At 40.2% G+C, this 17,500-nt stretch overlaps 1 protein-coding gene across 1 annotated transcript in view; it reads right to left on the bottom strand.

The window, feature by feature from the left end:
* Positions 1-5,234: 5,234 nt before the first annotated feature.
* LOC115214065 (chromatin assembly factor 1 subunit B) overlaps positions 5,235-17,500 on the bottom strand; it is a 42,832-nt gene continuing 30,566 nt past the window's right edge. The window contains exons 11-13 of the mRNA XM_029783110.2: positions 13,984-14,109; positions 10,314-10,671; positions 5,235-5,889 (exon numbers count right to left, since the gene is read on the bottom strand). Of these exons, the coding sequence (XP_029638970.1) occupies positions 5,455-5,889; positions 10,314-10,671; positions 13,984-14,109 (919 nt within the window). The 3' untranslated portion in view covers positions 5,235-5,454. The remainder of the gene's footprint in view (positions 5,890-10,313; positions 10,672-13,983; positions 14,110-17,500) is intronic.

Genomic DNA, 17,500 nt, shown 5'->3' with positions numbered 1-17,500 from the left:
AAGTGAGATCACAGTCGTAGCCTATACCAGTGTCTGATTCACCAGCCCATTTAAAAAGTACCTTCGAATCGTCGGGCGATACGCCGTGTTTGAGTCAAGTAAAATCAAAAATCAAATCACAATCAAAAGTAGAAATTATAGTTGTGACAGATGCCAGTGCCGCCAGACTGGCTGTCAAGTTGGTGGCACGCAATAAGCACCATTCATGCATGAGTCGTTGCTAGTGCCGGTGACACTTAAAAAGCACCATCCGAACATGGTCGATGCCAGCCCCGCGCCCCGGCTGGCTCCTATGCCGGTAACACGTAAAAAGCACCATCCGAACGTGGCCGATGCTAGTGCCGCCGCACTGGCTCCCGTACCGGTGGCACGTACAAAACACCATCCGAACGTAGTCGATGCCAGCCCCTTGCCCTGACTGGCTCCTGTGACGGTAGCACGTAAAAAACACCATCTGAACGTGGCCGATGCCAGTGCCGCCTGACTGGCTCCTGTGCCGATAGAACGTAAAACACACCCTTTACACTCTCGGAGTGGTTGGTGTTAGGAAGGGCATCCAGCTGTAGAAACCTTGCCAAATCAGATTGGAGCCTGGTGCAGCCTTCAGTCAAACAGTCCAACCCATGCCAGAATAGAAAACGGACGTTAAACGATGATCATAATGAGTTTACTTCAGAATAAAACGTTTTTACTAGTCAATATAAAGAAGTTAGAAAAAGTATAAGGCAGTTACTGATGGTATACTACAATATAATGCAGTTTATAATGGTATAAGGCAGTTCACTATACTATTAAGCAATTTACTGTAGCATAAGATCGTTTACTATAAAATAAGGCAGTTCGCTCTAGTTATACAATCATCATCACCATCATTTAACGTCTGTTTCCTATGCTGGCATGAGTTGAGCGGTTTGACAGGTAAGGCCGGGAGCAGCACCAGGCTCCAGTATTTTTTGGCATGGTTTCTACAGCTGGATGCCCTTGCTAATGCCAACAACCTTACAGAGTGGACCAAGTGCTTTTTACGTGGCACTATCACCAGTGCTTTTTGCATGGCACCAGCGTTTTCTGCAATGGCACCAGCATCGATCGAGTCACAAAGTAACTCGCAAGACAAAACCCTCTTCAGCTGGGAGGAGGGGGTAGCAGTGAAGGATGACTTTATGCCAAGACGATGAGAGCCTGGAAATGTAGAGGGGCAGGGGTATGTGTCCTGTAACAAAGAGCTCTTTGCCCGGTATTTATTCTATCAATATCTTTTGCCGAACCAAAAAGGTACAAGGACGTAAACATACCAACACTGGTTGTCAAGCGGTAAGGAACAAACACGCACACGATGGGCTTCTTTCAGTTTCTGTCTACACAAGGCTTTGGTCGGCCCAGAGATATAGTAGAAGACATTTTACCCAAGGTGCCACGTAGTGGTTTTGAACCCAGAACCAGATGGTTGTGAAACAAGCTTCTTAGCACACAGCCACACCAGCATCATATTTACTCTTCAGAAAAATCTCTTCATTTGAAATATTTTAGAGCAGACATGGGCAAAAAGCAGCTTGCGAGCCTTTCTGAATGGCATACCTAACAAGCAATTATTCTGGCTATTATTAATAGCTCATCCACCTAATGATGAGCCATGTCTCTTGTGGCCCACCTTTAGTCTCATGCGGCCCGTATTCTCAAAACATGTCCAAGCCTCTCAGAGTTTTGAGGATTTTTGTGTTTGCAGGAAGAGACTAATTCAGAGTTGTGGTTCAGTATTTGGGTCCAAAATAACATGGTGAGATCCATTGGAAGAGGGTTGGTAAGTTTTCATATTTCCTTGGTATGGTTGTGAGTGAGACAATAATGCAAAATGAGATATTGTTTTAGTGTCCATACATGTTTAGTTAGTGAAGTATTCTGTTTGAGTTGCAAAATGTGTTGGTTATATTATGGTACTGTCTTGAACTGGTCTGCTGTTGACCTTATATATGTGGATGTAGTTGGTATTGTAATACAGTTCTATATTTAAGAGATGAAGAATTATTTACATTATTTACATTTGACGGATATTTGTCCTCATCTTGTTTGTTTTCGGCTGATATACCCTCCAGCCTTCATCTTGGGAAAATTTCGAACCTGGGTTCTCATTCCTCAGGTATTTTTTCCATATTATTATTATTATTATTATTATTATTCAGGTCACTGTCTCGAATCAAACTCGGAATCTTGGGGTTAGTAGCCCACGCTGTTAACCACTACGCCATATGCCCAGTGGGCAATTATAGAATGAATTTTAGGGCTTATAAATCTAATATTTTCCTATCCTTCCTTAATACCAGTTCTCATATGCTACTCATATCTGCACTCTGTCTGCTTAGGAGGTTATTGTGTCCCAGCATATGTGCAGCTTCTTTCAGTTTCCGTATTTTCCAGTGGTGTTCTCTGTCTATTATTTTAACTTCAACCCACAGAGGGAGGTGTTTTCCATTTTTCCATACATAATCAGCTATACCTGATTTATCAATATCTCCTCATGTCACAGCTTTGCAATGTTCCTCTACCCTTATTTTCAGGGGGCAGCATGTTTCACCTTTGTATAACCTACCACAGCTGCATGGGATGGAGTACACACAATTTTTGGTCATATTTTCTTCTACTGGTATTGTAATGTTCATGGTTATAGTTGTACAATAGTTAATATTACTTGCGATTTCCATTTAAAGGGCAGGATGAAATTACAACTGCTGTTGTTATGTGAGTGGTTTTGCTTTCCATATTGCAAAACTTTTAGATGGTTATCAATGACTACAGTTTGTCTTTAAGTTGTGAAGTATAAGATTTTTATACTGTGTTTATTACTTCCTGGTATCTGTGGTTGGGTGGAAGTGTCTAAGTAGTATTCTGAAAAATAATTTGATTAAAGGTGTAGAGACTTGCATGTTGAAGAAGAAATAGAACCAGAAATTTTTTTTTCCCTATTTCTGCTTTTTGTTTATTGCGGATGTGTTGCTATTTATGTAATGTACTTTTTCCCAATAACCACTGTTATTAAGAGTTTCGCTAAATGGACTTATTTCAATGACTATATTTCTGTTGGAAAATATAAAAAAAGTCTTAGAAATATGCTCATTACTAGGTATTTAATTATACTTTTAGGATGGTTGAATTGCCTGTGCATATACCAGGTTTTTCATTTTCTTTTACCAGATTCTAAGTCAAGGGTAACATCGAGAACATTGACTGATTTAAGACATGTATATACTGTAATGGGGAAACTTAAATTTTCTGAGATGTTATTTGTTCCTTAATCTGTCAATTTCTTTCTGGGCTGTACTAAAAAGGGCATCAGTCTGTGGAAAATCTGCCTCAACAAATTATCTGACCCATGCAGAGATAGAAATGGTAACATTAAAAACAATGAAATATATCATCATTTAATGTCCACTTTTTCATGTTTGCATGGGTTGGGCAGAAATTAAGGCAAATTTTTTGCAAATGGATGCCCTTCTTGTTACCAATCCTCACCTGTTTTCAACCAAGGTAATAATATTTCCCAAATGTCATGCACAAGGAGACACTAACACACATACATTACAGATATAAGCTTCTTTCAGTTTCCACCTACCAAGTCCACACACAAGGCGTTGGTTGGCTCGAGGCTTTAATAGAAAATATCTACCCAAACTGCCCTGCAGCAAGACAGAAGCCAGAAGCACATGGTCAGGAAACAACTTTCTAACCACACACCCATACCTGCATAAGGGAATCCTTATAATACTTTATTCAAAGAATACTGACATATTCAAAGAACTCTTAAATGAACTGAGATTTCCAGCCATAATTAGAGACAGAAAACAAAAAAAGCTTATAGCAATGATGAGGGACTCACAAAGAAAAGGGGAGATAATTTGAAGGCAATTTTAAAAATTCAATTCTCAACCCATTAAGTCCCACTGTCTTGTAAATAGGACTCTAAATGAGAACATTAAATAAGCTATATCACATTGTATCAGTGTCCTATTATACGATGGGCTTCTTTCTGTTTCCGTCTACCAAATCCACTCACAAGGCTTTGGTTAGCCCGAGGTTATAGTAGAGAATACTTGCCCAAGGTGCCATGCAGTGAGACTGAACCCGGAACCATGTGGTTGGTAAGCAAGCTACTTACCACACAGCCACTCCTGCACCTATGTCAAAATTTAAAAGTAATATTCATAAATTTAAGTACTCTGGGACTTAATGGGTTAACTTAACCTTTTTTCCCAGGCCTACCTGTCTATGACTATCCCAGGTTCTGTAATGCAAAGTGCATTTTAAAGTAAAATATTTCATCAGAATGTATCATGTTTAATTCATGTTTTAAAGCACCTGCTGAAAAACGACAAAACTTACCATATAACTAAATTCGTTTATAAAATTAATTGAAACAAATTCAGTGTATTTCAACAGGAATCTAGTAAAAAAGATAAGGTGAAACACCAATAACCCTTTAGTAGTCAGATTAACCTTTTAGTATACAGACTGCATTGTCAGATATAATGCTTAATCATTCATATGGTTTTGAATTAATCAAGCATCATCTTGTGGCTTTGTGATTTTAATTATGTGATTGTTATTTCTAGAATGTAATTGTGGGATGGGTGTGAGAGCCTGGATCTGGCCTGTTTGAACTTGAAATAAGTAGAAAATTTGGGCCAGACATGGCCATTTAAATGCTGAAGGGTTAACAGAATGGTTCCCTAGTGCCACAAATAAAGGAGAAAATATCATTACCATCCTTGTTGTTGACTTTATTATTACTATTATTATTATTATCATTACTATTATTATAATCATTATCATCATTACTATTATTATTAACTATTATTATCATTATTATTATTATTATTATTATCATTATTATTATTATTATCATTACTATTAGTATTATTATCATTACTATTATCATCATCATCATTATTATTATTATTATTAACCAGATCAGTTTTGTAATTATGTAATTGTGGGATGGGTGTGAGAGACTGAATCTGGCCTGTTTGAACTTGAAATAAGTAAAAAATTTGGGCCAGATATGGCCATTTAAATGCTGAAGGGTTAACAGACTGGTTCCCTAGTGCCTCAAATAAAGGAGAAAATATCATTACCATCCTTGTTGTTGACTTTATTATTACTATTATTATTATTATTAACCAGATCAGTTTTCTGATCAATGTGATCACCTAGCCTCCACTCCAAAAATTTCAAGCCATGTGTCAAAATTTAGAATTTTTTAATTATTTTTATTTTTTTTAATATGTTTATGATGATATCACTGTATGTAAATCTCCACACTTTATGCACCTCCCACCTCATCCTCCACTCTGGTGGCAAACAAAAGAAATCATTATTATTATTATTATTATTGTTGTTGTTATTACATTATTATTATTATTATTATTATACACAGAAGAATAGGTTGGAAGTCAACAGAATTTACTTTGGATTCAGAAGAGACAATGTAGTAAACTGGATCCGTCTTTTAGGCTTCTCAACCTGGTTCGGGGAACCAATGAAATTTGGCAGTTTACTCACAGCAGGACTAGAATCGGTAGCTGAAGAAGAAGAGTTACTTTGAGAAGATATAAAATTAGAAGGAGACCCTAAACTCATCAATGTAGTTTCTTCCAGCTTCTTGAGTTTACCGTTTTCCCTGTTTGGTGTCACTTTCGTGTTTGGAGATCTTGAAGTTACATTTGAGCTAGATTTGATGGAAACATCAGTAGTGGAGGAACCATTGGTCTTAGATTTGGCCAGTGCTGTAGAATTAGTGGTGTTGGTTTTATATGAAGCATCACACGATGTTTCTAAAATCAGGCTGAAGTCTGTACTACTCGTATCAATTTCACTTGGAGCAATCAATGATTGATTCTGAAACAGAGAACAAAACAAAATAATTAGTCAAGTATTATTGAGTCAAGTACATCAACATCAAAAATCAATGGAAATTGTAGTTGTGATCCCTGTGCTGGTGGCACATAAAAAGCACCATCCGAACGTCAAATGATGACGATTATGATGATTATAATTATTATTATTATTGAGTGAGAGAGCAGTGCATGCCATCAAAGTGACACTCGGGTAAAAATATACAAAGCCCAATATACCCATCATGACTACCTGTCTGATAAGGGTACACCAAGTACATGCATCACGACCATATGTGCGTGACATGGTGATCTCTACACTCTCCATACACCATGCTGCACTTTAATACAACCACACCGCTCTACAATTCCGCATCACTATTACACAGTTCGAGTATCAAGACAGCTGTAGCTGGGCCGTCCACGTAATCGAATGGAAATGATTATTATTGCTGTTGAGTGAGAGAGTAGTGCATGCTATCAAAGTGACACTGGGGTACAAATATACGAAGCCCAATATACCCATCATGACCACCTGTGTGATAAGGGTACACCAGATACATGCATCACAACCATATGTGTGCAACAGGGTGATCTCATATCAAGATAAATAGTGCATGACCTTGCAGGTGGGGGCCCAGTTAGAATTTTCTTCAGGTCGAGTGGCCCATCCGGCTCAAAAGGTCCCTGAATAAAGGTTGTTTAAGGATGTTGAACGAAATATCTATGTTTCCAAAGGTGAATTATCCAAATCCCAAAGAATTTCTCTCAACACATGGTTATGATGGTACACCACTACTTCTGCTCGTGATCAGAGATGCACATATTGTCAGCCACCAAGGGACATGCTCAACTGGTTAAGGTCAAACAATTGACAAACAAATCTGTGGTATTGAGCAGAATACTGGCTGTAGCCCATCTTTCATTATTATAATTATTATCATAATTATGATCATTATACGGCAGCAAGCTGACAGAACTATTAGCACACCGGGCAAAATGCTTAGCGGCATTTTGTGTCTTTACATTCTGAGTTCAAATTCTGCCAAGGTCGACTTTGCCTTTCATCTTTTCGGGTTGATAAATTAAGTGCCAGTTGCGTACTGGGGTCGATCTAGTCAACTGGTCCCCTACCCAAAAATTTCTGGCCTAGAGTAGAAAAGATTAATTATTTACTGGCACTTGTGCCAGGGACACGTGAAAAACATTCGAGCGAGGTCATTGCCAGTGCCACTGGACTGGTTCTTGTGCAGGTGGCACGTAAAAAAACACCATTTGAGTGTAACCATTGCCTGTACCACCTGACTGGCCTTCATGTTGGTGGTACATAGAAGCAGCCACTACACTCTCAGAGTGGTTGACGTTAGGAAGGGCATCCAGCTGTAGAAACTCTGCCAAATCAGATTGGAGCCTTGTGCGGCCATCTGGTTCACCAGTCCTCAGTCAAATCGTCCAACCCATGCTAGCAAGGAAAGCAGATGTTAAACGATGATGATTATTATTATTATTATTAATATTATGATTAAGGTGGTTAGCATTCCAGGCAAAATGCTTAACAGCATTTCTTCTGTCTACGTTCTGAGTTCAAATTCCACCAAGGTCAACTTTGCCTTTCAACCTTTCGGGGTTGATAAAATAAGTACCAGTTGAGTACTGGGGACAATGTAATCAACTTCTGCCAAAATTTGAAACCATCATTATTACTACTACTACTACTACTACAAAAGATCAATAACTGTCTGTAATCTGTACAAATCTAAGTCAACTCATTCCGTTACAAGTTGATATAAAATAAGATTATGTTCATCTGACTGATACACTCCTCTCATAAATAAAGGCAGACTAGTTTGGCTTATCTTTCATTGTAGTAGTAGCAGTAGCAGCAGCAGCAACAGCGGCTCACACAGCCTCCCATAAATTTATATAAGAAAATAGTTTCAATGACAGCTTGATCATCCATTAAGTCTGCAAAACTCCTAGCAATCTTCTTATTTGCTGGCAACTAAGGTGTTGCCAGCAACATCATAGCAATTCTGACAATATCCTAAGCAATCCTGACAGCACCTAAGCAATCCTGCCGGCAATACCTAAGCAATCCTGCTAGAAACACCTAAGCAATCCTGATGGCAACACATAAGCAATCCTGCTGGTAATATCCTAGCAATCCTGCCAACACCTAAGCAATCCTGCCAGGAATATCCTAGTAGTCCTGCCGGCAACACCCAAGCAATCCTGACAGCAACACCTAAGCAATCCTGCCAGGAACATCCTAGCAATCCAGCCAGTAACACCCTAGTAATCCCGCTAACAACACCTTAGCAATCCTGCTGGCAAAACCCAAGCAACCATTCCAGAAACACCCAAGCAATCCTGACAGCAACACCTAAGCAATCCTGCCAGGAACATCCTAGCAATCCAGCCAGTAACACCCTAGTAATCCTGCTAACAACACCTTAGCAATCCTGCTGGCAACACCCAAGCAACCCTGCCAGAAACACCTAAGCAATCCTGCCAGGAACATCCTAGTAATCCTGCCAGCAACACCCAAGCAATCCTACTGGCAACACCCAAGCAACCCTGCCAGAAACACCTTAGCAATCCTGACAGCAACACCTAAGCAATCCTGTCAGCAACACCTAAGCAATCCTGCCAGGAACATCCTAGTAATCCTGTCGGCAACACTCAAGCAATCCTGCCGGCAACACCCAAACAACCCTGCCAGAAACACCCAAGCAATCCTGTCAGCAACACCTAAGCAATCCTGCCAGGAACATCCTAGCAATCCAGCCAGTAACACCCTAGTAATCCTGCTAACAACACCTTAGCAATCCTGCTGGCAACACCCAAGCAACCCTGCCAGAAACACCTAAGCAATCCAGCCAGGAACATCCTAGTAATCCTGCCAGCAACACCCAAGCAATCCTACTGGCAACACCCAAGCAACCCTGCCAGAAACACCTAAGCAATCCTGACAGCAACACCTAAGCAATCCTGTCAGCAACACCTAAGCAATCCTGCCAGGAACATCCTAGTAATCCTGCCGGCAACACTCAAGCAATCCTGCCGGCAACACCCAAACAACCCTGCCAGAAACACCCAAGCAATCCTGTCAGCAACACCTAAGCAATCCTGCCAGAAACATCCTAGCAATCCAGCCAGTAACACCCTAGTAATCCTGCTAACAACACATTAGCAATCCTGCTGGCAACACCTAAGCAATCCTGCCAGTAAAACTAACCACAAACTGAATTGGAAAAAACAGACTACTTCAAAATTTAGCTATCTTCAAATGTTTAAACAAAACTTGGAGTTTCTTTAAAAAGGATACAGGGATCCTTTGACACCACCCCCCACCCCCATTTTCCATGCTTAAATGAAGGAAACTCTGACTAAAATTACTGGTATGGATTTCCATAAGCCCCTGGTGAAAGAGAAACACGAAACTCAACACTGACAAAATTTGAAATCAAAACTGTTCAAGACGATTCCACAAGTGCCACATTATATGACACAACCCAGTAGAGTGTTATGGAGTAAAGTAAGCATTAACCCCTTTGGCATTTAAACCAGCAATATCAGGTTCATATATTCTGCAAGTTTTATATTCAAACAGGCTATATCTGGTCTCTCACGCCTTTCCTGCAATGTCATTCTAAAAGTAAACAATGACATCATTCTTTTCTACTATAGTCAAAGGGCCCGAAACTTTTGAGGAGGTGGGGGACCAGTCGATTAGATTGACCAAAGTAAGCAACTAGTAGTTAACTTAGCGACCCTGAAAGGATGAAAGACAAAGTCGACCTCAAAAGAATTTGAACTCGGAATGTAAAGACACACGAAATACCTATTTCTTTATTATTCACAAGGGGCTAAACACAGAGAGGACAAACAAGGACAGACAAACGGATTAAGTCAATTATATCAACCCAGTGGGTAACTGGTACTTATTTAATAGACCCCAAAAGGATGAAAGGCAAAGTCGGCATCAGTGGAATTTGAACTCAGAACGTAGCAGCAGATGAAATACCGTTAAGCATTTCGCCCAGCATGCTAATGTTTCTGCCAGTTCGCCGCCTTCTGAAAATAATCCTGTCTACTATAGGCACAAGGCTTGAAATTTGAACAGGTCATACCCAGCCGAAATATTTTACTTGCTTTAAGATCAAACCAGACATTTAGCTCTAGATGCCGTAAAATAGCTTATTTCACTTGTCCAAGTATCACCAAAATAGATAACGCTAACGTTTATCCACCCTTTTGATTACAAACAGAAAAAGAAAACAGCAAAACCTGCAAAGAAAAGCTGAATCCATCCATTATTGTAGAAAATATATTTTCTGGAACGACCTCATTTACCTTTCACAATCATAAAATTCTCTATCAAACCAACTGATGTTTACTAGAAATTTGTCCAAAAGCACAATTTACCTTGGTTTTCAATTTTTCTGTTGAGGGAACAGATTTAGGCGAAGAGAATCCATTATTCAAATGACAGGCATCTTCATTGTGGAGGGCATCAGTTTGTTTTTCGTCAACCTCCATGGGTGAGCTGGAATCAGTTGATGCTGGAGTGACAGGGGTTGTATTGTGGGAGGTGTCTTGTTGGTCTTTCGCTTCTGTAGTGTCCCCTGCCGTGTCCCTTCCGTTGACAAGAGGTGAGGAGGAGGAAGATGAGCATACATGAGTCACTGGTATGTAGGGCTCCCCAATCTCACCTTTCTCAAAAGTGACAATTGAACAGAAACCATCTGTTGAGGACACCACCAGGATATTACCATCACTTGACCTAGCAGGGTTAAATAAAACAAACAGGACACACCTAAATATATACACAGAAAAAATATTCCAACACCTGTGCAAGTATGAGACAAACAGACAGACAGGAATTCAGATAGCAATATGTCAAAATAATAATTCAGGTGTGTGAAATAGAGAAATGGAAACCTTATAGTTAAATAAACAGGGCACCAGATTATTGTAGACATGTACAACCATGAATAATGTAAATAAGGATGTAATAAATTAACTACTCATACTGTAAATCAAGTGGTGTATAAATGTATTGACTTTGTTTTTAATATCTATCTGTATATCATAGAGCCACACAGCCACTCCTAGGCGTAGGAGTGGCTGTGTGGTAAGTAGCTTGCCTCCCAACCACATGGTTCTGGGTTCATTCCCACTGTGTGGTACCTTGGGCAAGTGTCTTTTACTACAGCCTTGGGCCGACCAAAGCCTTGTGAGTGGATTTGGTAGGTGAAAACTGAAAGAAGCCCGTCGTATATATGTATATATCATCATCATCATTTAACGTCCGTTTTCCGCGCTAGCACGGGTTGGACGGTTTCGACCGGGGTCTGGGGAGCCAGGGGCTGCCCCAGGCTCCAGTCTGGTCTGGCAGTGTTTCTACAGCTGGATGCCCTTCCTAACGCCAACCACTCCGCGAGTGTAGTGGGTGCTTTTTACGTGCCACCTGCACAGGTGCCAGAGGGGTCTGGCATCGGCCACGGTCAGTTGGTGCCATTTATGTGGGGGGAGGGTGCAGAAATATAGGGGAGCACCAGTGGGGAGGGGTGTTCGGAGAAACGATGACAGGTTCTAGACAAGTAGAACGTAGGATATCACGAGAGGGGTAATGCATGGTGAAATAGCGTATTGAAGAGGGGGGTTCGAAGAGTAGACACCTATAATGGTGGTGGGAGAAGCGACATCCGGTATAGATGGAGCAAAAATATAGAGATATCCGGTATTGGTGGTGGGGGTGGGCAAGGGCGGGTGCACCGGGAATATGCGAAGGTTGAACTTGACGGGCTGGCTTAAAAATGCTCTTAGCAATGGAAGGGGGGAAAGGAAGAGGGGGGAGGGCAGACAACGTAAAAGAGGGAGAGAGAGAGAGAGAAGGGAATAGTGGAACCCCGCGAAAATCGGCCGCCATTGAAAAACCCCTGTATGGAGAAACTAAAATATCTATTCTGTATTTAGCAAAACACGAGGCCGGAAACCGATGGTCAACAATAACTAATAAATTATACAGAATATGCAATACGAGGCGAAACTGAAAATAATAATAATAATACTAATAAACAAATTGTCGACTGGGGATCAAAGGGATAATACTAATAATAATAATAATAATAATAATAATAAACAGCTTAACCACTAGAGATCAGACAAATTTGCATGAGAATATTACTGGTACAGATTACGGGATGAATTAGATTAGAAAGATTTTCTTATCTTGGGAACATTTCGTTTTTCGGCCTGACACGGCGAATATATATATATATATATGTGTGTGTGTGTGTGTATACGTTCGTGTGTCTGTGTTTGTCCCCCCCAACATCACTTGACAACCGATGCTGGTGTGTTTACATCCCCGTAACTTAGCGGTTCGGCAAAAGAGACCGATAGAATAAGTACTAGGCTTACAAAGAATAAGTCCTGGGGTCGATTTGCTCGACTAAAGGCGGTGCTCCAGCATGGCCACAGGCAAATGACTGAAACAAGTAACAGATAGATATATACATAGCGGTGTATGTGTGTATATGTGGTAAGAGTAGCTGTGTGGTAAGAAGTTTGTTTCCCACCCAAATGGTTCTGGGTTCAATCTCACTGTGTGACACCTTGGGCAAGTATTTCCTACAATAAGCCTCAGGCCAACCAAAGCCAGACAGAAACTGAAAGCAGCTGCTGTGTGTGTGTGTGTGTGTGTGTGTGTATCATGTGATCAACCTGTCAGATATTATCATACATCACTGGTCACAATGAGCTGTGTGTTTTTTTTAGTGTTCAAATGATGCCACCCTGCTGGTTAGGGGTGCAGGCCAACATTGCTCCCTGAAAAGAAGGCCATCCAGTCATAGGGGTAACCCACTTACAGTTGAGTGGACTGGAGTAACGTTAAATGAAGTGTCTTGCTCAAGAACACAATACACAGCCAGTTTGGGAATTGAAATCACAATCTAGTGATGGTGACTACAGCACACCTAACGACTGAGCCAAGTGCCTTAACACACACACACACACGGTATGCGTGGGCAACTGCTGGTCGTCCATAAACAACCTTGCCTGGACTTGTGCCTGGGAGGGTAACTTTCTAGGTGCAATCCCATGGTCAGTCATGACCAAAGGGGATCTCAAAATATATATATACACACACACACATATATACATACACACACATGTATATATATATATATATATATATATTGGCAAACAATCTTTACTACAAAGTACTGTTGCTAAATATCTCACACTGTGAGATTTAAAAACAGTAATTTTCTAAAATACACACACGTTGGGCTTTTTGCAGTTTCCATCAACCAAATCCACTCACAAGGTTTTGGTCGGCCCAAGACTGTAACAGAAGACACTTGCCCAAGGTGCCACACAGTAGGGCTGAACCCAGAACTATGTCGCTGGGAGGCAAGTTTCTTACCACACAGCCACTGTTGTGCCTGTTGAATAACAAAATAAGAATTTTGAAAAGCACCTATAAAACTAGTTTTTAAACAATCTGGGGGGACGGGGGGGAAGCACCAGAATAAAATATTAACTAAAGGTGAACATAGATAAAGAATGTGTAAGAACCACTTGCTCTACATGGTCGTTCGTCTGCTAGAAATAGTAGTCAAAGAACACATGAGATAATGTAGTCTTACATACTTTTAGAAAGGGATGGTCACTGTTGGAACACAAAAAAGAGGAAAATCATAGTTGTCCTTGTATACAGGCCTATCCCCTGCATCCCTCTTTGGCTGAGTGTTCCTAATCTTGCAGGCTCGTGGTTGCTGGTGCCACATAAAAGCACTCGTGCCAGTAGTGCTTAAGGGCACTCAGCACACTCTTTAAAGGGGTTGGTGTTAGGAAGGGCATCCAGCCATAGAAACCATGCCAAAACAGACAGGGAGCCTGGTCAGCCCTTGTCAAACCGTCCAACCCATGCCAGCATGGAAAGCAGACATGAAATGATGATGATGAAGTTGCTCGTTCAGAGCTGACCTGGGGCTAAACTAACAACAATGTCATCTATTCAAAGAAGGTGAAAATTAATTCAAAAAGTGAAAATAGATTAATTAAAAGTCAGTTAAATAATTACCAAGTCAAGTCACTGAGTTGGTGATAATGGATGTTTTTGACCAAAGCAAATGGAGAAGACTGTTGGGTGTCGTATATCAAAACTGAGTCTTCTGTGGCCACAGCAAACACCATACGGTAAGGGAGGCTGAAAAGAAGAAGAAATAATAACAATAATAATAATAATAATGAATAAATAAAATGTTTTGAATGGTATAACAATGTACTATAATACAAACAATGGGTTATATACCTGTTGTAATTTAACCATCCATAGTCTGATGATATTTCGGAATAAAATTCCTTTTTCAGATATCCCAAGGAATTGATGGAGTCGCTGCTATAATCGGTTTTCCAACAAGCCATTGGAAAATCGATTATCACACTATGGATGACAAAATTACAACAGGTATATAGCCCATTGTTTGTATTACAGTGCATTGTTGTACCATTCAAAACATGTTATTCTTTACAAACAATACACAATGCTTCAAGCAAACTATGACACTCTCCAATAATAATAATAATAATTGTTGTTGGCATCCTTTTTGTCTTGGGAGACAATGGAGTTGCGCATAAAATAATCTAGTCCAGCTTTTACATTTCATGTCCTAATACATCTCCTGCTGTGGCTGTGTAGTCCTATCCTGGACAAACGCTCCCTCTGGCAGGTGCCGCAAATGTAGCGAAGACTTTGCCTGGCTGGTTGTAATGTCATAGTTTCTTGTTGACGTCTTTTCTTGTTTTTCCATTTATCCTCTCTCCGTCTGGCACTCTTTTGTGTTCCCTCTTCTACAGTATGTCGCCAAGCTCCACGGTTGCTGGCAACTGCTTCCCAGTTGCTAATATTGATGTTGCAGGCCTTCATGTCCCTTTTGCAAACAGCCTTGTATCGTAAGAACGGTCTTCCTACAGACCTAGTGCCCCTAGCAAGCTCTCCGTAGAGTATGTCCCACCACTGCTTTTGATCTTCTTTACTCTCACTCTCTCTTTTACTCTGTTACTTGTTTCAATCATTTGACTGCAGCCATGCTAGAGCACCACCTTTAGTTGACTTATTCTTTGTAAGCCTAGTACTTATTCTATCGGTCTCTTTTGCTGAACCACTAAGTTACAGGGACGTAAACACACCAGCATCAGTTGTCAAGCGACGTTGGAGGGGGACACAAACATATATATATATATATATATATATACAAATTGAGCAATAGTGGCAATGGTAATAGTAATGATGGTAATATTAATGGCATTTTGTAACTTAATATAATGAACTCTTAACTTTGTATATCTGCATTTGAATATAGATATGTATATGTTTCTATATTGTAATATTCTAATATATTGTTTTGACCAACTGTAACCTTGAATATAGAACATATGTATATATATTGCTGTGTATTATTATTATATATGTGTATATATATATATGTATAGGAGTATGGGTATATGCACTCATATGTACGTGTATATTATATATTATGGGTATATACCCACTCTTGTATGGGTGTACCTCCTCTGATTTTCACATCTAATTTAGTTTGTTCTTCATAATCTCTGAAGAGGCCTTGGGATATTTCTGTAAGTGTCTCATTTATAACTACATATTAACCTATCACACATGGCTAATATGAGCATAATGAGGCACCTATATCTGCATGACTGAAACAGCTGTAAGATGTAGTTTATATTTATATTTGTATTTATTTATATTCACTTATACATACTGTACTTATTGTATCTTATTACTCATTGATGTACATTGTTTTGTTCTATATTATTATGTTTGACCTTAATGTTCATATGTAGTGGTTTAATAAATTATGTGATTGGGTATTATCTGGTAGTTGATTATTGATTAAGATGTATTTCTCCATTTCCTTATTTTGTATATATATATATATATAGAACCCAGGTTTGAAATTTCCCCAAGACACTTGAAGAAGGCTGGAGGGTATATCAGCCGAAAGTATTAACAACAAACGAGATGAGGACAAATATCCGTCAAATGTAAATAATGTACATAATTCCTCATCTCTCAAATATAGAACTGTAGAAGCTTCTTTCAGTTCCCGTCTACCAAATCCACTCACAAGGCTTTGGTCTACTTAGAGCTAGCTATAAGCAGAAGACCCTAACACAAGATGCATTGCAGTGGGATTGAACCTGACAGCAACACTAAACTAGGGTAATGATAGGAAAAGTGACAGGAGGAGAAAGTGGGATCTCCACAGCTAAGATAACAGTAAAGGGGTCAAAAGCCACACTAATAAACATAATACTCATTAGTGTCTGCTAATGGAAATGCCAAAATAATTCTTCCTATTACATCATTTTTATCCAAAGTGTATATAAGTCTATAAATATCTGTGTGTCTCCGTATGTATGTATATGCATTTGTATGCATGTATGTATGTGTCTATATATGTATGTATTGATGCAGAGGCATAGCTCCCTGTTCCTCGAGTTGGGCGGGGGGGGGGGACCCTCTCACCCCACCTTCTAGCACCCTCATGTCACTTAAATAAAACTAAAATACTGATAAGTGTCCACCCAGCTTATAATAACATTAACAATAATAATAATGATGTTGTCATCACTAGAGAAGATATAGATGACAGCTCAGTGCAGATGTTTTAGTGGGACAATCAAACTTCAGCCAGAGGGGACAATTGGTAAATAAGCACGCCACTGGCTAGAAATAGCAGCCAAATGTTCCTTAAGAGCATTCATATATATATATATATATATATATATATATATATCATCATCATCATCATTGTTTAACGTCCGCTTTCCATGCTAGTATGGGTTGGATGATTTTGACTGAGAGCTGGCGAACCTGATGGCTGCACAAGGCTCCAATCTTGATTTGGCAGAGTTTCTACAGCTGGACGCTCTTCTTAACGCCAACCACTTCGAGAGTGTAGTGGGTGGTTTTTACATGCCACCAGCATGAGGCCCAGTCAGGTGGTACTGGCAACAACCAGTGCCACTGGCACAGGGGCCATTCAGGCGGTACTGGCAACGACCTTACTCGAATCTTTTTACACATGCCACCGGCACAGGTGCCAGTAAGGCGACATTGGTAACGATCAAGCTCGAGTCATGCCCTTTTACGTGCCACTGGCACGGAAGCCAGTTGGCTACTCTGGCATATCTATTGAAATACATACACTGAATTTTTTCTCAATTAATTTTGAATGTGCCGCCAGACTGGCTTCTGTGCAGGTGGCACGTAAAAAGCACCATTTGAGTGTGACCAATGCCAGTGCCGTCTGACTAGCCCTCGTGCTGGTGGCATGTAAAAGCACCCACTTCACTCTCGGAGTGGTTGGCATTAGGAAGGGCATCCAGCTGTAGAAACTCTGCCAGATCAGATTGGAGCCTGGTGCAGCCATCTGGTTCACCAGTCCTCAGTCAAATTGTCCAACCCATGCTAACATGGAAAGCAGACATTAAATGATGATGATGATGATATGTATGTGTGTGTATTTGTCCCCCCAACATCGCTTGACAACCGATGCTGCTGTGTTTACATC

Source organism: Octopus sinensis, linkage group LG1 (assembly GCF_006345805.1).
Source record: "Octopus sinensis linkage group LG1, ASM634580v1, whole genome shotgun sequence".
Taxonomy (NCBI): Eukaryota; Metazoa; Mollusca; class Cephalopoda; order Octopoda; family Octopodidae; genus Octopus; species Octopus sinensis.
Note: the sequence above shows the minus strand (reverse complement) of the source record. Positions and strands in the feature narration are given on the sequence as shown.